This window comes from Sus scrofa, chromosome 12 (genome assembly GCF_000003025.6).
Source record: "Sus scrofa isolate TJ Tabasco breed Duroc chromosome 12, Sscrofa11.1, whole genome shotgun sequence".
Taxonomy (NCBI): Eukaryota; Metazoa; Chordata; class Mammalia; order Artiodactyla; family Suidae; genus Sus; species Sus scrofa.
In genome coordinates this window covers 6,384,575-6,403,977 of record NC_010454.4, presented here as the reverse complement: position 1 = coordinate 6,403,977, position 19,403 = coordinate 6,384,575, and the positions used below count along the sequence as shown (strand labels likewise).

Here is a 19,403-nt window from a genome sequence, read left to right as displayed (position 1 = left end):
TACAGCCACAAACCAGCACTCATTGAAGACTCCTGGTTTGGGTCCTCAGGCACCTAATTGGTTTCATAGCCTCCCAGTGAGTCCAGCTGCTCCTTGTTAGCACCAGCCGGCCACCATTTAGAAGCAGGAGATGAACTTGAATTCTTCAGGGCTTTGGGAGGGGCGTTTCTGGTTCCCCAATTCCCCCAGGAAACTGGAAGACAGCCGTCCCTTTTCAAAGAGCCAGACTCAGGCCAGGCTGGGGAGTTCTGGAGCCAAGACTAAAGCGGGTATCCCGACGGAGGACATCAGGCCTGCCCCCTCCCCACACTCAGGCCCTGGGAAGAAGGCAGGATGGACCGTGAGCCGCTCGGTAGAGACAGAGGAAGAAACACAGCGACAGCAGCAGCCGGAAGGAACCAGGTAAGGTGGCCAGAATTTCTACTGCTGAGACTGGTGACCAAAGCCTTTCTCTCCCTCTGTCCCACCAACAGAAAAAAAAAAAAGAAAGAAATTGTGTGTCTGGTGTCTGGGTTCAGCCGGCTCTTTGCTCCATGGTCTCGCCCTCGTTTATGATGATGGAACATCTGTGGCCTTGCTTCCCTCCGCCACACTGTCGGCTCCCCACCTCCCCTGCCAGGCCTGCTGCCTTCCCCTTCAGAGCACCTGAGACCCTTCCTTGGTCCCCTGCAGAGGGGCAGGCGGCAGGGTGGCTCTGAACCTGCGGGAGGCGTCCTTCCTGCCCCCGCCTCCCTCGGGGCTTGCTTCTCCCCAGAATACCTTCCTCGAGAAGGAGCGTGGTGGCCAGGAGCCTGGCCCCAGGAGCAGGACCAGCCCCTCCTCAGAGCCAGCCAGCAGCGGGCTTGGCTCCACGTGGGCTTTTTAATTATCTTTCCAGTTCTCGGTTATTAATGATCTTGGGCAGTGAGCCGAGAGCAACTTGGATCTCAGAGCTCCTCTCAGCCTCGGAGTTCTTGTCGTGACTCAGTAGAAACGAATCTGACTAGTATCCGTGAGGACACAGGTTCGATCCCTGCCCTCGCTCAGGGGGTTAAGGATCTGGCGTTGCCATGAGCTGTGGGGTAGGTCGCAGACGCGGCTCGGATCTGGCGTTGCTGTGGCTCTGGTGTAGGCTGGCGGCTCCAGCTCCAGTTGGACCCCTAGCCTGGAAACCTCCATATGCTGCAGGTGTGGCCCTAAAAAGACAAAATGCAACTCCTCTCAGCCTCACCTGCTGCAGCCTTCCCACTCAGAGCTGCTCTCAGACCCCGACCGGGCGGGGGACAGGATGGGTCAGGTCCAGGGGCTGGTGGCCAATGGTTAAACGGTTAACCCTCTCATCACCAGTGGCTGCCACCAAGTTCAAGCTCCCTTCCAAGGCCCTGGCCTCTAGCTGTCACCTAGACTCACACCACCTGTTGAAAATCCTGGATCCTTGAAAATCCCCAGGCAGAGAACTTGAAACTGATGGTCATGGACCAGAGCCACCCATTCTTGGGGTTGTCAGGCTCGCCTGCCAGGAGTGGAGGAGTATTAGAAATTACCCCCACTCCATTTCAGCTGCTCTCACCCCTCAAACCAAACAAAAGCTTCCAGTTTTCGTGGCCTCAACCCCGGGGGTGCTTGGAGCCCGGAGAAGGGATTGAGCTTCCTGGGAGCCAGCAAGCAGCTGTGTGGGAAAGGACATTGGGCAGCAGCTGCGCATGGTGGGGGCATTCAGCTTGGCCCCCCGCCTCCTCCCTACTACGCGGAGCTCCTTTCTGCCCTGCTTCACCCAAACTGTCGAGGGTAGTGAGGCCTCAGGCTACACTGGTTACAGTTAGAAAAGGCTCTGACGGTGCCAGTCATGCTCACCGTTTGCAGAAGGAAAGGAAAAATGAACACTTGCTTCAGTTGTTGTGGGGTTGAAAGTAATCACAGATGTGAAAGCACTGAGGATGCAAGAGTTGTCTTTTTAGATGGTCACAGCCAGCGACATGTGACAGAGGAAGTAGGTGGGGATGGGCACCACAGGGGAGGACAAAGATGGGGGACAGATTCTCTGACCTGGAGCTCCCTCCCTCCTGAGCATCCCAGTGCCAGAAGGCTGAGCCATGCCCGACCCCAGAAGCCCCCTGGGCCGGCTTCCAGAGACAGCAGGCATTCCGAGCCCTGTCCATCCACCAGGGAGCAAATACAGTTGGCCAGGACCCAGGAGAGCCCAGCAGGTCCCCCCAACAGACCTCCTTGCCGTTTCTACCTTGACGTTGTCAGGCTCCCATGGGGACCCCTGGCAGGAGCCATTCTCTTCAAGGAGACTGAAGGATGAACTCCATCCATCACCACCAGAGCCCCCATCTGAGTACATTTGTCACATTTGGCACCACGGTGGGCTGGAGCTGGCACTGAATATCAAGTGGCTTCTGCTGCCTGGAGCCCTCTCTCAGCCTTGCCTCCTGGATATGCCCACAAAGGAAGCTGCCCACCTGGGATACTCCCATGATTCTCCTGTTGCCTACAGGCTTGGTGTGCCCCCTCCATGGATGCAGAATGAGGCAGCCAGGATCAGGGAGTTGTAAAAGGTTTGTTTAATGTCCCAGCATTCTGAGGACAAGAAACTCCAGGCAGGTGGAGCAAGGAGCAGGATGGCCCAGCCCCGGCCCCAACGCCAAGTTCCAGCCTCTGTGCTCTCACACCAAAGCCCCAGCAGCCATGACTGGGGACCAGCTCCCAGCAGGCAGGGAGCCTCCACTGCACCCAGTGACTCCAGGCCAGTTGGGAAGGGTTTTGCATAAGAAGATAGCAAAAGCCCAGCCCACAGCAGTACCTGAGGCTACTGAGGTCGCCAAAATGACCATGAAGACATCATCTGTCACTGGGTCTCTAATGGCCAGAATTTCATGGCAGAAGCCATAAAAGCCTGAGCCTATCTGACCCTGAAAGCTGGCAGGGCCACGCGGAGACTCCAGCTGCCCAGGAACCAAAGTAGCTGACTCCTTCCTCACACTTCTGACTCCAAGCTGGAGATCCGCCTCCAGGCGCAAGGTCGGGGGAAGCCGTGCACCCCACAGGCCACCCTGCTGACCTCTTCCAGCCCCCCACTGTCCCTGTAGCCTGTGCTCAGCCCTAGGGTCCTGTCCCTGTGCCCCGGAGGCCGCCAAGCTGCAGGGAGCCAGGGGCCGTGGCTGACACAGGGTGGGAGGTGAGGGCAGACAGCGCCCCAGCAAAGTGGCAGGTGGGCATGGGCGTGGAGGCAGGCGTGCGGTCCGTGCGGCCAGGCGAGGGCCCCTGCCCACACCGCCTCCTGGCAGGCCTCGCGGTAGGACGGCAGCCGCATCGACTGCGCCTGCGTCAAGCGCCCGCAGGCCTGGCGGGCACAGCGGGCGGCCCCGAGCTGGGCCGGGCGAAGGTCTCGGCCACCGAGCTGGGCAGGGAAGCGTGGCGCGGGCGCACCCCCGGGCCCAGGCCGCGCGCAGGAGGGCCTCCCGCCGGGCCAGCTGCTCCGGCCCGAGCAACGGCAGGTTCTCGGGCTCCGGGGGCTCCGGGAAGAGTGGGAGGAAGGGGCGCCCCGACCGGTCGGCTCGAGGGAAGGAGCTGTAGTGGCAGCGATCCGGCGACAGGGGGCGCTCCGGGAGCGCGCGCCGCTCGGAGGCCGAGAAGCGCCGGCAGCCGCTCCGGCCCGCACTGGCCACCGCGCCTCCCGGGCCCGCCAGCCCGACGCCCGCGAGACGTCGGGGAGGGAGGGCTCGGACGTCGGGGGGCCGCCCGGGGGCTGCGGGACCCTGCGCCCCAGCGCGGCGCGACTCCCGCCTGGTGGCCCCCGACCCGTGGGGCTCGGCTCGCGGGCAGGACTGGGGGTGGGTGGCCGCGGGCCGGGGCAGGCGGGCGACGGGGGCGCACGGCGGCCGCCGCCGCCGCCGCCGCCCCAGCTCTCGATGGTGCGCGTGGCGCGGTCCAGGGAGCTGCTCACGCCCGCTGAGGTCACCATGTCGCGTGCCGCCTGCAGCATCTTGAGCACGCTGGCCTGGGCTGAGCTGGCCGTCACGTCCGGGCTGGGCGGCCGCGCGGGGCTGGCCAGGCTCTGCACGCCGCTGAAGCAGCTGTAGATGCCCTGGGCGGTAGGGAGGGGACAGACATGCCGTGAGCGGCGCCCTCCTCTCCGGGACCGCCCCGCCCCGCCCCAGTGGGAAGCCACAGCCTGAGCATCTCTCATTCCCAGGAAACAATTAACATTTGTCAAGCGCTTATTCTGGGCAGCTGGGAGAGGTTAACTCCTCCTAAAGTCAGACAGCTTGTAAATGGCAGTGAGGATTTGAACCCTGGTCAACCTGGCTCCAAAGTCCTGCCCTGCCTTTTGGAGAGGGGCTCTGCTTCTCATCTGCTGTGTGATGCTGGCACCTCTCTGGACCTCAGTTTTTATATCTGTAAATGGGGTGGTGGCTAGCGCTAGCTCAGCTGGGTTGGTGCCCCTGAGGCTGGGTCTGTCTAGGGCAGGGTGGTCACCCACCCTGCTGAAAGCCAGCAGGAAGTCCAGCCGGGATGTGTTGGGCACCGAGTGGCGCAGCTTCCAGTACACCAGGTGCTCCCAGGCGAAGACCAGCAGGGCCAGCCCCATGGCTACAGCAGCATGTAGAAGACGCCTGCCATGTTGTCGATGTCCAGCTTGCTGCTCATCACCTCGTTCTTCTCGTTCTGGCAGATCCCCGAGAGCCACACCGTCTCTAGCTTCTGGGTCTCCCCTAGAGGGGGGGGGGGGCACACCTGGCTCAGGAAGGACCCTCCCAGTGTTCACCCAAGCCTGGAGTAAGGAGGGTCTGGGGCCAGAGTACCAGCCCCTGTAGGACCACACAGATATCCAGCCTGGCAGGGAGAGGACTGGAGGTAGGAGGCATCAATGAGTAGGAAGAGAAGAGAGCAGAGTGGGAGCTGGCGGGAAATGCCAGCCTTTGACATCCCCGCGCTCCCCTTGCCCAGGAGAGGCTTATTGACTGGGTGCATCTTATCATTCATTTATTCGTCACTTATTGATCATCTCCGGGCCAGGCATGGAGCTGGGCACACAGAGACCAAAGGCCGAGGCCTCTGAGGAGGGTGCAGACACTTCATCGTTATCACTTGCAATATGCTACGGCCCTGATGGAAAGCCAGACGGTTTTTTGGGTTTTGTTTTTTGTTGTTGTTGTTGTTGTTGTTGTTTTGTCTTTCTGTCTTTTCTAGGGCCGAACCCACAGCATATGGAGGTTCCCAGGCTAGGGGTCTAATCGGAGCTGTAGCCACTCACTGGCCTACGCCAGAGCCACACCAATGCCAGATCAGAGCCGCATCTGCGACCTACACCACAGCTCATGGCAACGCCAGATCCTTAACCCACTGAGCGAGGCCAGGGATCGACCCCGCAACCTCATGGTTCCTAGTCGGGTTCATTAACCACTGAGCCATGACAGGAACTCCCAGACGGTTATTTATCTAACAGGGCTGGGTTTGGGGCAGGCCCACTAGACTGTTCACACACGTGAGCCCCTGATACCAAGGCAAGCCCGGGTCGAGGCTCTAGGACGAGGCTGGCCCTTAGCACTACCCTGGGTCATTTCAAGATGGAAGAGGAGGGTTCGGGTCCTGGGGGGAAATAAAGGAGTTCAGACATTCCCAGCCCCCCTGTGCAGCCTGAGCGCCTCCTGTCTTCTCCTCCTGCAGGCGTTTCCCAACTCTGATTCCTGCTCCCTGCCCAGGTCTCCATCCAGCTGCCCCTAAAACTCCCCACCAAGCCACCATGCCAGCCTCTCACACCCAGGGACCTTTCTCCCTGCCCACAGGCCCTGGGAACTCCAAGAACCGTGGTGGAGATGCTGACCAGCCAGCCAGCAGCTATCTCACCCCAGGGTCTGTGGCCCACCCTGGACCCGTCTCAGCCCCCACCAGTGGCTGCACCCACCGTCCCCCAGGAACTGCAGGAGCGCCAGGTCTATGGCCCGCTTCCAGTGGGAGTCCTTCTGCATGGCGATGCCATAGCCGGTGGTGGCAAAGACCTTGCCGGAGCCAATGGTGACCAGCTTGCAGCCCTCATCCTTGCCCGCCATGTAGTTGAGGACAGCGGCGTCGTAGATGAAGGCATCCAGCTTCCTGGGGACAGGCTGAGCCCTCAGGCCAGGGATCACGTGGGGTGCAGGGCACCAAAGCTGGGGCCTGACCAGGGTCTGGGCCACATGAGCCCACTGGCCACTGCCCAGGAGGATGGGTGGGCAGAGCCTCCTCTGGTTCCCTTGGGTACTAGATGCAGTGAAGACTCCCACCGTAGCTTCGGAACCCCACCTACCCTCCTCAGAGAAGCCAGGGGCTCCCTGCCTGCAGAGGACACACCCTCCCTGCCCAGCCCAGCGAGACTCCAAGAAGGTCAATAATCAACACTTCCCGGCAAGGCTGATCCCTGGTCAATACCAAAGCTGCGTCTCTGGGCTCTGGTGGGCATCCACTCAGGCTTTACTCTGCCCCAAGCCCTCCTCGCCCCCTCCCCGGGAGGCCTACAGGACAAGCCAGTCTCACTATCCCCACCTGGGGTCTCTCGGGGAGACATGTGGGTAGAGAGAGTCAGAGGGTGGGTGCAGGACTGCGGGACCCACCCCATCTTGAGGCTGGTAAGCGCGTCCTCCACCGAGCGCTGGTTGAACTTGACCATGTGGGTGTGCATGTCACGGTAGTTGCTGCGGATGTTCCGCTCCGTGCTGCCATTGGGCACTGTGCCAAAGCGGAAGGGTGGGTACTGATCTTGCGGCCGCTGAAACTGCGGGCAGAGGCAGACCATTTGGAATCCTTCCCCCCACCTTCCAGGTGCCGATGCCCCGACCCCATCCCCGTAGACCAGACTTGCAGGGCCAGGGCAGAATGGTCTTAGAGACGGGCCAGGCCACGCCTGGGTCTTACAGATGGGGAAACTGAGGCCGGGACAGGAAGAGACCTACTCAAGACCACTTTGTCAGTGGACCCGAGCCATTCACACCAGGCTCCCTGACTCCTTCCTCCTCCTGCCTCCAGTTCAAATTCCGCTGATTCCAACTGCCCCATGTCCCACCCAAGGCCTGCCCCTGCCAGTGGCATCCCCCGACCCTCCCACAGCCTCGGCTCCAGAACCTTCTTGTCACTGAGGCCAGACACGGTGTCGATGTACTGCTCCTGGATCATGAAGGCGGCCAGGTTGGCGGTGTAGCTGGCGAGGAAGATGACGGCGAAGAAGGCCCAGACCAGGACCATGATCTTGCTAGTGGTGCCCCGGGGGTTCTCGATGGGCACCGAGTTGTTGAAGACCAGAGCCCACAGCAGCCACACGGACTTGCCAATGGTGAAGGACGGGCCTCCGGACTCTGGGGGCCAGAGGATGGACGCTGGGGGCCCCCCGTGCCCCGCCCAGAGGGGCTCAGGTTTCAGCTCCCCCCCACTCCATGGCTGTGTCTCGGCTGGGGCCAGGGTTAGGGACCCATCTCTGGTCATGCCCACCCCAGGGCAGGCCAACTCCCTGTGCTTGTCTCCCGTGTATCGGATTGGCCCCCTGCAGGATCCGGGGTTCTCTGAAAGGCCCCCAGAGCCCTGAGCCCACCCCTCCGCCCAGGCCCAGGCCGGGAGCTTACTCTTGCCACTGGTGAGGTTCCGATTGTAGCTGACGGGGCTGAAGTACTCAAACGTGAAGACGGTGATGGCCACCACGGTGAGACACATGACAAACATCATCACCCACACGGCGGGGCTGTAGGGCTCTGCCAACAGAGGGAGGGGCTCAGAGGCCTCGGCGCGGTCCTTGCACCCGCAGCGCACGAGTGCCGGGTGCAGACAGGCAGAGCCACGTGGTCAAAGCAGGACTGTCAGCCTCGCGGACTGAATCGAGGGGTCTCTGATTCTCAGAGCAATGGAGCCCCAGGGGAGACCCCCGACCCCGGGAGGTCAGGCTGGCCAGCATTCTTGGTCTCCCTGCTCCATCTGCCCTGGGACAGGGTCCCATCACCCGCCCTAGGAAACCTCCCGGTGATGCCACATGGCCCCTGGCTCTCATCTCCCTCTTCCCCCCACTGCCCTTCACCAAAGAGGGTCTACGGCCCAGCTTCTTCCCTTTCCTCTCCCAGCCCCCAGCCTGCGAGCTCCTCCATCCCCGCCGCCCCCCGGCCCCTGCGAAGCCACTTGGGCAAGCTCTCCTCCCTGGCGGCCGGCACCGCTGCTGATGACACTCCGGGTCTGGAACGCCCCTGCCTGCCCAGCCTGGGTGAGCTGCTGTTCTGCCTGAAATCAGAGCTCCGAAGTCGTCTTCCTCCTCATCCTACTGACACAGACACCAAGGCCTAAGGGGCTGCGGAGACCAACCTGAGGTTTTTGACAAAATCATTTCAGTCTCTGTAAGTGAGACGTCATTGCTGCCAAAGGCCTTGGCTCCTTTTGATGCAACGCCCATCCTGTGAAGTGGAGTCTGTTGCCTTCCCTGTGGCTGAGGAACCCTGCTCAGAGAGGTTCAGTAACCTACCAAAGGCCACACCGCAGGAAGGGGCAGACCTAGGATTCCCTGCTCGGGTCCGGGCCAAAGGACTCACCTGTCCTTAACTGCTCTCTGGACCACCCCACACTGCAAGTCCCACCTGACCTCTGGACTGGGTGCTCTGGGAAGGCCAGGACTACGACCAGATCCCAGCAACTAGCATGGGGCCTGGTACCAGGGAGCTGGCCCAGCAATGGCGACTTTCTAATCAAGTCGAAACTGGCATGGATATCCTCTCTTAGTTCCAGTGTCCGGCCACTAGGCACCTCCTGACGCCAGCCTGCTTCCTGGTTTCCCTGTCCCTCACAATGGTGTCACCTTTTATCCAGTTCCCCAGGCCCCCACCCTCACCCAGGCTCAGGACGGAACGGCGACGTGTCCCCTCTGGCCAGCCTCCGAGGCACCCAAGGCTGCAGTGCTTGCCCTCTGAGGGCCGGTGCCAGGCACCGCACCGCCACACACCCACTTCTCGGGCCCCTCGGCACCCCACCCGCCCACGCCGAGCCGCACCCAGGAAGGCCGAGGGGGAGACGGTGCCGTTGCTGCGTGCCACCATCACGCTGATGCCCGTCTCCACGAAGGGCACCGAGAAGTCCACGATCTCGGAGCGCTCCTCGTTGATGGTGAGGGAGCCAATGGCCATGTCCGCCCGCTTGTAGTAGACCTGGGGGGCACGCCCGGGTCGGAGGAGGGGCTCCCCCAGGCTGGGGTGCCCCCGCACTCCCCTCCCGGCCCCCTCCCAGCACCCACCAGCAGAATCTGTTGTTCCCACCTGGGGTCCTCAGAGCTCCACTGTCACGACTGAGCTCCCAGGGGCCATCGCTGGGGACCGCACAGTCCCCCTGCCAGCTCGGAGACCCCTGGGAGCTGGGTCTGGATCCCACCCTGACTGATTCCCTGCACAGGGGGAAACACCCCACCTGTGCGTGGCTGATGGAGGGGGGGCCGGGGCAGCAGGCGGGCGGCCTGGGGGCGGGCCTACCTCCCCGATCATGCCGTTCCACACGCCGCTCACCCTCTTGCCGTGCTTGCCGTTGGTCACCAGGTACAGGTCGTAGGAGAACTTGACCACCTTGGCCAGCTTCTTGAGGATGTCAATGCAGAAGCCCTTACAGCAAAGCTTGGTGTAGGGCGCCGCGTCACCGCTGCTGCCGCCAAGAGACCACCCGGACTCAGAGCCAGCAGCCCCTCCCCACCCGGCACGCGGGCCCCTGCCCGCCCCCACACCCGAGCAGGAGACACACACGACGCCCGCCAGCACGTGGCTCACACCGGGCCCCCCGTGTGTTCTCGCAGACCTGAAGGTGTGATTGCTTTGCCGGCGGCAGGGCACCGTGTTGGGCACGCAGCCGCCAGTGCCAGGATCAGGGCTCTCCACGATGACAAAAGGTCGCTCTTCCAGCGTGGCCACCGTCAGGTGCCGGCTGTCCACCACGGGCTGCAGGGAGGCGCTGTAGCGAGGCCACACCGGATACTTCATGTGGAGAATGCCATGGTCCCAGCGCCCCACCTGCAGAGGGTGACCAGCCTCAGCCGTGACCTTCAGCCCTACTTCCACCCCCTCCTCCCACAGATGGGACCTCTGGGTGGGGCCTCCCAGGGCCAGGAACCCCCCCTCCCTCATCTAGGGATGCTTGGGGCAGGACAGAGCAGAGCCTGGGGCAGGAACATTTGGACAACAGGAGAGTTGGGGCAAGGGGCTGGCGTGGCTGGAAAGGAGGCCTCCTTGCAGTCTCCCTCAGCCTCTGGTCCCTGCACATTCCATTCCAGTTTCCACACAGCCGCTGGCTCAGGGCACCTTCCTAAAGCCCAGACCTGAGCCTGTCTCACCACACTTGGTCGCTTGACCTCCATATAAAGTCCTTAACCCAGCACTCAAGGCCCTTGGAGCTCAGGTCCAACTTCTCTCCATCACCCCACCACCCTTCTTTCCTAGTCCCCACACCCTCAAACATATCACTTAAAAATGCCCTAAACCCTCCTTCTCCTCTGTCTCTTCCAAGCTAGCATTCCCTCCCGGTGGGCTCCTACTCAACCATCTATAGCCCAGCCCAAATGTCCCAATTTCTGTGACACCTTTCCCAGTTTCCTCTTTTGAAGACAACACTAATTTCTGCCCCTTCTCTCTACTCCCACAATGCTTTGCAAACATTTCTTCTTCAGCAATGGTCTCCCCAAATTCTATTTGTTTTCATGTTCAGTGGCACAGCTGTGAGCTACTCCTCCAGAGGCAGGACTATGTCATCAGAGTGCCTGATAGTTTCTATAGTGAAAGGAGGCCAGGGTGTGGTGGGGGCCCAGAGCAGAGGTGCCTCACCCCCGCCCCTGCCGGGGGCCCTGGGAGGTTTCTCAGTGGAGATGTTTCATCTGAGACCTGAAGGATGAGGAGCTGCATAAGGGACAGAAAAGACTCTTCACTCAGCTATGTGACAAGAGGGGGGGACAAATGAAAGGATACCGAGGGCCCCTGGGCTCACCCCCTTCTCACCATCTCCCAGAGGCGGTGCCGGTTGAGGGCGATCACCACCATGGTGGGCTGGACCAGGTACCCACCAGGGCTGAAGGAGAAGTCCCGGCCCTCCCAGGTGACATTGAGTAGGTGCCTGTGAGGGAGCAGAAGCCAAAGTCCCCTTAGCTCTGCCTGCACCCCTGCCCAGGGCCAGACGCCCCCTCCCCCCACAACAGGTACCATTTGTGTACTTGCTGTTCTGTCTCCCCGAAATCCTTGCCACACCCTCACACCCCGCTCTGTTCTCAACTTAAGAAATGAAGACCCAGAGAGGTGAGGTGACTTATCCCCGGGCACAGAGCTAGTGAGGTTGTGGCCAGTGAGCCCAAGCTCACCGCCACCAGGTTCTCTGAAGCGCCCCCCTCACTCCCGTGCCCCGAGCAGGTGCCAACCTGTAGAAGGCCTCCCGGGCAGGGCTGACGGGCCCGGGGTGGCTGCGGCAGTCCCCAGCCGGGGCGGGAAGGGCGCCGTGCTGGCGCCGGTAGCTGTGGGCGCCCAGGGCCAGGATGGCCACGCCGTCGCGGACCTTCTGGCGCAGGCTGAGGCGCCAGCTCTCGGTGACGACGCTGATGAGGCCCACGGGGAAGACGGCGGGGGGCGCGTCGGTACTGCCCAGAGCCAGGTTGGGCACCAGCCACACGTGCCCGGGCCCCACCAGGCCGGCCTGTGCCGCCTCAGCGAAGAGCACCTCGGCCTCCTCGCGTGAGCAGTAGGCCACCAACACCGGGGCGTCGATCTGGCGCAACAGGCGCTGGGTGCGCGCGCGGGTCCCGCCGGGGCCCAGCTCCAGCGTAAGCACGTCCAGCAGCCGCCAGCCCAGGTAGCTGGCGTCGGCGACGGCACGCACGCCCTCGAGGAAGAGCGCGTGGCCCGGGTGCAGGCTGGTGATGACGGCGAACGCGCTCCAGTCGTACTCCTCCAGCACCTTGAACAGCACCTGCAGCTGCTGCTCCAGGGACACGCCCAGCTGCAGGAAGGCGGAGCCCGGTTCCTGGGGGCGGGGCGGGGCGGGGCGGGGCTGAGTGGGGGCGGGGCGAAAACTGCCCCGCCCGCCCCGCCCCGCCTGCGGCCCATTAGAATCTCCTTGGAGACCTTTTTGAAGAATTCGTGCCCGGCCCCCACTGAACCAATGCTGGACCGCTGACCACCAGCAGCAGCGTCACCAGGGAGCTTGTTGGAAATGCAGATTCTGGGGCACAATGCACACCAACTGGATCGGAATCTCGGAGCCTGACCCCAGGAACCTGTATTCCAACAAGCTCCTCAGACGCCTCCTGAGCCCTCCAGCCGAGACCAACTGCATGCGAATCTCAGAGATCATACGCTAGGAGTCTGCACTGTTTTTTTCTTTTTGGGGCCCCACCTGCGGCATGTGGAGGTTCCCAGGTAGGGATCCAATCGGAGCTGTAGCTGCCGGCCTACACCACAGCCACAGCAACGCAGGATCCGAGCCACATCTGCGACCTACACCACAGCTCAGCGCCACGACGGGAACTCCTGTATTTTTCTAAAGCGCTGTAAGGGTGGAGAACCACCGAGCTGAGAGCTACAGTCAGGCCCAAAGGCAAGTACCGTCCACGGAGCCCTGGGGATGAGAAGAAAGTTCCTCCTCTCCACTGCCTGCGGCCACCACACTGCCAACTTGAGCATGGGCCAGCACTGTCCTCTCCTAACTATGGGCTCCCTGATGCCACCACAGCTCCTCCAGGATTTCACCCCACTGCCACTGTCCCAATCTTTTAAAAAAGAAACCCTGAGAAAACTCTATGGGGCAAGTACTCCAGTTCCTTCAGCAAACAAATCGCAAAGAAAAAAGGGGAGGAGAAACTTTGACATGGAGACTCGGAAGTCATACCAACCAATTGCCACGTGGGAACATAATTTGGCTCCCGAGTGGAGCCAACAGACTTGAAAATAAACGTTTATGACATTTATGAGACTGCCCGGATATTTTATGATGTTAAGGATTTTTATTTATATACAGTGGTTTTATTATTTTAAAGCCCTATTATCTGGAGATGTGTACTGAAGTGTTTATGGATGGAATAAATATTGTGTCTGGGCTTTGCTTCAGAATAATGCAGAAGAGGGGGAATGGAGGTAAAGGTGAGGCATGGTCAGCCAGGGGTGGGTGAGGGGTATGTGGGGTCATTATAGCCTACTTTTTTTTTTTTATGGCCACAACTGAAGCCTATGGAAGTTCCCAGGTCAGAGACCGAATCTGAGCTACAGCTTCAACTTACATGGCAGCTGCAGCAGCGCTGGATCCTTTAACCCACTGCTCCCAGCAGGGAATCGAACCTGCACCTCCATAGCAACCTGAGCTGCTGCAGTCGGATTCCTAACCAACTGCACCACAGTGGGAACTCCTATTCTCTTCTGCTTTTATGAATGACCAAAATCCCCCATCATTAAAAACACAGAGTTCCCATTGTGGCTCAGTGGGTTACCAACCCAACTAGTATCCATGAGGACGTGGGTTCGATCCCTGGCCTCGCTGAGTGGGTTAAGGATCTGGGGTTGCTGTAAACTCTGGTGTAGGTCGAAGGTGCGGCTTGGATCCTGAGTTGCTGTGGCTGTGGTGTAGGCTGGCAGTTGCAGCTCTGATTCAACACCTAGCCTGGGACCTTCCATATGCTACAGGTGCAGCCCTTTAAAAAAAAAGCAAAAAAAGGAGTTTCCGTTGTGGCGCAGTGGTTAACTAATCCGACTAGGAATCATGAGGTTGTGGGTTTGGTCCCTGGGCTTGCTCAGTGGGTTAAGGATCCGGTGTAGCCATGATCTGTGGTGTAGGTTGCAGACTCGGCTCAGATCCCACGTTGCTGTGGCTCTGGCGTAGGCCAGTGAGTGGCTACAGCTCTGATTAGACCCCTAGCCTGGGAACCTCCATATGCCGCAGGAAGTGGCCCTAGAAAAGGCTAAAAGACAAAAGAAAAAAAAAAACTTTTTTTTTTTTTTGTCTTTTTGCTCTTTCTTTGGGCCGCTCCCGTGGCATATGGAGGTTCCCAGGCTAGGGGTCTAATCGGAGCTGTAGCCACAGGCCTATGCAACGTGGGATCCAAGCCGCGTCTGCAACCTACACCACAGCTCACGGCAACGCCAGATCGTTAACCCACTGAGCAAGGGCAGGGACCGAACCTGCAACCTCATGGTTCCTAGTCGAATTCGTTAGCCACTATGCCATGACGGGAACTCCAAAAAAAAAAAAAAAAAAAAAAAACTTTTTAAACAAGTTTCTCTGATCAAGTCCCAACCCAGAAGGGTCCCCATTAGGCACCCTCATGGCATTCTGTGCTTTTCCTCCAGGACACGGATCCCAGCTGTGATTGCAGGTGAATGTGTGTTTACCCACAGGACAGCAGATTCTGGGAGGGCAGGCCTCTCCCAGGCCATGGACAGTGACCTGCTGGTCAGCTAAATCAGATCCCATGCCCAGCCTGGCCCTTCGTCCCTGGGTCTGGAGCCTGATCAAGAAAGGCCAGAGAAGCAGGGAGAAGTCCTGGCCAGGACTGCCCCTGAACCAGAGGTGGACTTGCCACCTGCCCATCCTTCGTCCAGACACAAATGTGAAAGCAACCCAGAAAGTTTATCTTCTAGAACATGGGACTTTCAATTCCATCGCCTTCTCCTCCCTCAGCCCCCATCTCCTTCCTGGGTCCACCCAATCCCAGCTCCCCAGGACCTAAGGGTCTCCCTGGCCCAGACTCAGCCCGACTCCACCAGCCCCAGCCCAGCTCCGGGCTCAAGGGATGTAGGGGCACGACTGTGAACAGGCACCTTGGGGGTGAGGACCACAGCAGAGCCCCCACTGATGCTGAGGATAGGCACGTGGGTCTGGGAGGAGATGAAGTCGAGGATCTGGGCCACGGCCTCTGTGCCCACGTTGTCCTCAAAGACGATGCCGTGGACGTGGGCAGCGCCCAGGAGCCCGCAGATCTGGGTGAGAAGACTGCTGGGGTTGGTGTTGTTGACCCCCACGGTGAGCGGCTGGATCTCCAGGGGCAGGTCCAGGAAGCTCTGCGGAGTCAGGCGGATACGGGCCTGGGCCTGCGGCAGCCCCGAGCTGCCAAACACCACGGCCACCGTCAGAGCCTGCTCGCCCTGCCCTGGGCCTGGCCCTGCCCAGGCCCCAAGGAGCGAGGTGAGCAACAGGGCCGGCCCAAGGGCCCCACCCATGTCCACCGGAGGGTCCTGCAGAGAGACCGGGATGGGCACAGAGGAAGGGAGGCAGAGACACGGGGAGAGAGGACGAAGGGACAGAGAGGAGGCGGGGCCAGCAGCAGAGGGACACGCATCCAGAGGATGAAAGAGAGGAGGGAGAAACCTCCACAGAGAGAGGCCGAGAAAGAGGGAAACAGACAGACAGACACAGACAAAGAGAAAGAGACAGAGAGGTTAGCTGAGCATCCATGCCCAGCCCAGAGGACAGGGGCCGGGGAGAACGCTGCCAGGATAGGTTATTTCCATTCTACTGTGAATAACATGCTTGGTGAGAGAGGCCAGGCCTGTGGAAACTCACCCATCCGGGTTCTGCCCCAGGAAGGTACACCACCAGTGCTAATCTGGTGCCAAGGGTAGGGATTTGAGTCAGAGAGACCCGAGTCCAAGCCCCGATTCTGCCACGTACTAACTGTGTGATCTTGGGGAAGTTGCCTGGCCTCTCTGAGCCATGGTTTCTTGCCGGCAGTAATCACAGGCCCTACTTCGCAGCAGTGCGAGGGCTGTTATCAGCATCCTTATCCAGCTTCGACAGCTCAACAGCCGGGGGAAGGAAGGCAGCTCATGTAGCGCACACACACCACACACACACACACACACACACACACACACACACACACCCCTCCTCCATCCTAAACGGAACCTAACATCTCCAAGGGCCCTGCTTTGCATAACCCCGCCTGGCAGAGAGGCCCCTCCTCCTGGACACTGGACATCCCTCCCCCACCCAAGCCCCAGTTAGTACCAGCTCTCCCACAGCAAGAGCGTGACACCACTGACTTGTCACAGCTTGGGGTCACCTGAAACCATGAGGTATCTCATGCATGAGCTGCCTCCAAAGGCCATCGGTGGTGTGAGGGAATTTTTTTTTTTTTTTTTTTGGCTGTTTCCAGGGCCAGGGATCCAACTCACACCACAGCAGTAACAACGCCAGATCCTCAACGGCTAGGCCACCAGGGAACTCACATCGCTGATGTGAGCGATTTTTTAGCCTAACCCGAGGGCCTGACGCATATCCCTGCTAAAGATCATTGCTTTGGCTTGGGACCAACAGCCACGCCAGGGACTGGTGCCCACAGATACAGCTGCCCCTCCCGGCTGGCCACTGGACACAGCTCTGCCAGCCTCTCCATCTCCATCTCATCCCCGACAAAACTTCTGAATGGGGAAGAACCAGAGGGCGACCAGGCTGGGCCTGGGTTCATTTCAGGGTGAGAAGACAGGATTTGGGGCAGGGGAGGGATTACATCACTCATTTTTCGTGCCCTTGAGGTCTTCCCCTTGAATGGTCTACTAGGACAGTGACTTAGACCCCCAGCATGCCGAGCCCGTGGCTACCTCCCATCAGATTCCAAATTCAGCCTGAAAATGGCACAGTCGTGCTTGTCGCTCCCTTTGTAAATCCTCTCTGTGCTCATCTCTGCCCATCCCTGCAGGTTCCCCATCCTCTGGGAAGCCTGAAGCTCCCCCACCCCGCCTCCCAGCTCTGAGCTCCAGACCTGCACTGTTCCACACAGCACCCACCAGTCATGTGTAACTGCTGGACCCTTAAATCTGGCTCGTCCAAATTGAGGTATGCTGTAAGTGTAAAATACATGCTGGATATCGAAGGCTGAGTATTTTTTCAAAATCTCATTCATATTCTTATCACTGGTTCCATGTTGAAAAAAAAATATTTTTTGGCCCATGGCATGAGGAATTCCCAGGCCAGGAATCAAACCCGTGCCATAGCAGTGACCCAAGCCGCTGCAGTGACAACACTGGATCCTTAACCCACTGAGCCACAAGAGAAGTCCCTGAGAAAATATTTTTGATACATTGAGTTAACTGCAATACAGCATTAGAATTCATTTCACCACTTTTTAAATTTTTTCTAATGTGGATCTCAATTTTTTGCTTGGACAATGTGATTCTAGATGAAGGGACCAGGTCATCCCTCAAGTCCAAGGGGGTACTGCCCCCAGAGATTCTCTCTGATGGGAAGGTGAGCCTCAAATAGCAATGGGCAGACCCAAGAGATTTGGGCTCCAGAGCCCTGGAATCACATGGCATCCAGCCTCCCCCACAAGGCAGGAGGGTCTCACCAAGCCCTGGCCTGGTCCCATCTCTCACTTGCCTCCCCCGGGCCTCCCCCCTCCCTCCCCACCTGTGCCACTGGCCTGAAACATTCCTCTGGCCACCGCCCTCTCCTCAAAAGGCACAGCTGCTCCCTGGTGCCCACAGGTGACATCCAGACACCTTGGTCCATGGATAGAACCCCACACACCCTGACCCCAACCAACGGTCCTCCCCCAGTGGACCCCACACTCTCACCAGTGTGGTGGCCAGACAGCCCCCGCCCCATCCTCCTCTCCCGGCCTTTGCTCTGCTGCTCCCTCAGGCTAGAATGTCCTCTTCCCACCTCCTCTCTTGTCCACATGACAAATTCCAGAATTTTCAGAGCCCACCCTAAATCCCTCTCCCACAGAGGTTCTGCCGTACTCCATCCAGGCTCTGGACACACGGGTGAGAAGCCAGAGGGTCTGGGTCTGGCTCTAGGCCAGCTGCTCCCCCCATCTCTCCTGTGTTGGGGAGCCTCTGCAATGGCTCCCGTCATTCTGCCCAGTGGCAGGAATGTGAGCCTCCGTAATGCCCGCGCCCACACGGGACTGTTGACTGGACACCTCTGCCCACCCACTTGGCATCCACGCCTTTCACAAACTGGGCTGTTAATATGTGATGAACACTGGGCTGCAAAAAAGCCCAGAGGAGGGTGGCAATGGTGGGGCTTCGGGACACTCTGCGTCACCTCGAACAGCCCAGCCGGAGGAGCACTTCCATCGGCTTAGGGCGCCTCTGCCCTCCCTGCTCCCCCAATCTCCCGCGGTTCCCGCACACGGACGTGCACACACACTCACACTCCAGACCGCTGACGGCGGCCCCCTCTCCCAGGCCAGGAGCCTCTGGTCCCGGGAGTCGGCCCCACCCACCAGCCTCGCTGCTTCCCGGGAGCCGAGGGACCCCGGCTGCGCGGCTCCTCTGGAGCCTCTGCCCTCCGGGTGAGCCGCCTAGGCTCGGCCGTCGGGTTTCCCCCCCCTCCCTTTTGCCGAGCTAAAACCCGAACCCAGGCGTCAGGCGAGAAGACCACCCCTCCATCCTGCCCCCACTGGCGCGGGCACCGAGGTCTCCCTCCTCCAAGACTAACTCCCCCCTCCCCGCTGATTTCGCCCGGACCCCCGGGGGAATCTCTTACACTCGGGCTGTGAAGTTCGGGGTATTTTTAGGCCAGCGATAAATAATTCATAGGGAACGTGGCATCAGGCTCCCCCCCGCGGGAGGAGGGGGCGCGAGCGACGAGAGCCACCGTCACCCGCGGCTCAAGGACACTCGCGATGCGGCGGCGGCGGCGGCGACTCCGGGCGGCAGGGACCAGCGCCACGCCTCCTGGCGGCCAAACTGGGCACCACGCACTCCGCGCCCCCCGCCTTGCTGCTACCCTCTGCGGGCGTCCTCGGCTCCCAGACTCCCCGTGCCCACTGCCCTCAAGCTGGGTCACCACCCCAAGCCCTGCGGCGCGGGGCGCCGAGCTCACCTGGCAGGCGAGGCTGTGGATGGGTACGGACCCAGGCCTGCCCCAGGGCGAACCCAGGAGTCCGGTTCCCGGCCTACCCGGACCCCAGCACGTTCCTGCTCCAGTTTCTAGTACGGAGTTCAGGAGTGGCCTCAAATCTGACTAGCCGCCAGAAACTAGACGGCTCGGACATAGAGCCCCAACTCGAAGTTCCTTTCCTCAATTTCTCAACGGCCTGGGTCAGGTCTGAGCGGGGGCTGTGCCACCTCCGGAGGGCCGGAGGGCCGGGGACGGGCTGGGACCTGTGGGGTGTGTCTCAGGCCCGACGGGAACCGATCACCCAGGAGGGTCTTTTGATGGATCTTGGGACGCACCTTTGGGATTTTCAGGCCGCTGGGTGCTTTGTCTCCGCATGGCCCTGGCCCTGCCCGCCTAGGCCTAGGGACAAACTGCCTTCCACAGCAGGAGGCCCGGGGCTTCCCTCCCCGCCGTCGAGGATCCTGGTCGAAGCCCCAGGAGACCAGCGGCAACCTGTCGGTGAGGCAGCCAGGGCCCACGGCGCGGGGGCTCACGGCTCCCCCTGGTCCTCTTCCCAGGCCCACCCTTCCTTTCCCGCCCCTCAGGGCCTGGGTCTGCCGGGTGTCGGGTGATTTGGG

The 19,403-nt window shown here is 60.5% G+C and overlaps 1 protein-coding gene across 1 annotated transcript; it reads right to left on the bottom strand.

Moving 5' to 3' along the window:
• Positions 2,524–18,571, bottom strand: GRIN2C (glutamate ionotropic receptor NMDA type subunit 2C). Its single transcript, XM_021066670.1, is given in 17 exon segments — positions 2,524–3,342; positions 3,345–3,410; positions 3,413–3,625; positions 3,628–4,069; positions 4,466–4,581; positions 4,584–4,697; positions 5,891–6,078; positions 6,576–6,736; positions 7,084–7,313; positions 7,578–7,703; positions 8,981–9,134; positions 9,453–9,618; positions 9,769–9,980; positions 10,959–11,073; positions 11,372–11,970; positions 14,757–15,170; positions 18,430–18,571. Coding segments are annotated over 16 exon segments (3,684 nt in total). The 5' UTR covers positions 15,156–15,170; positions 18,430–18,571; the 3' UTR covers positions 2,524–2,959.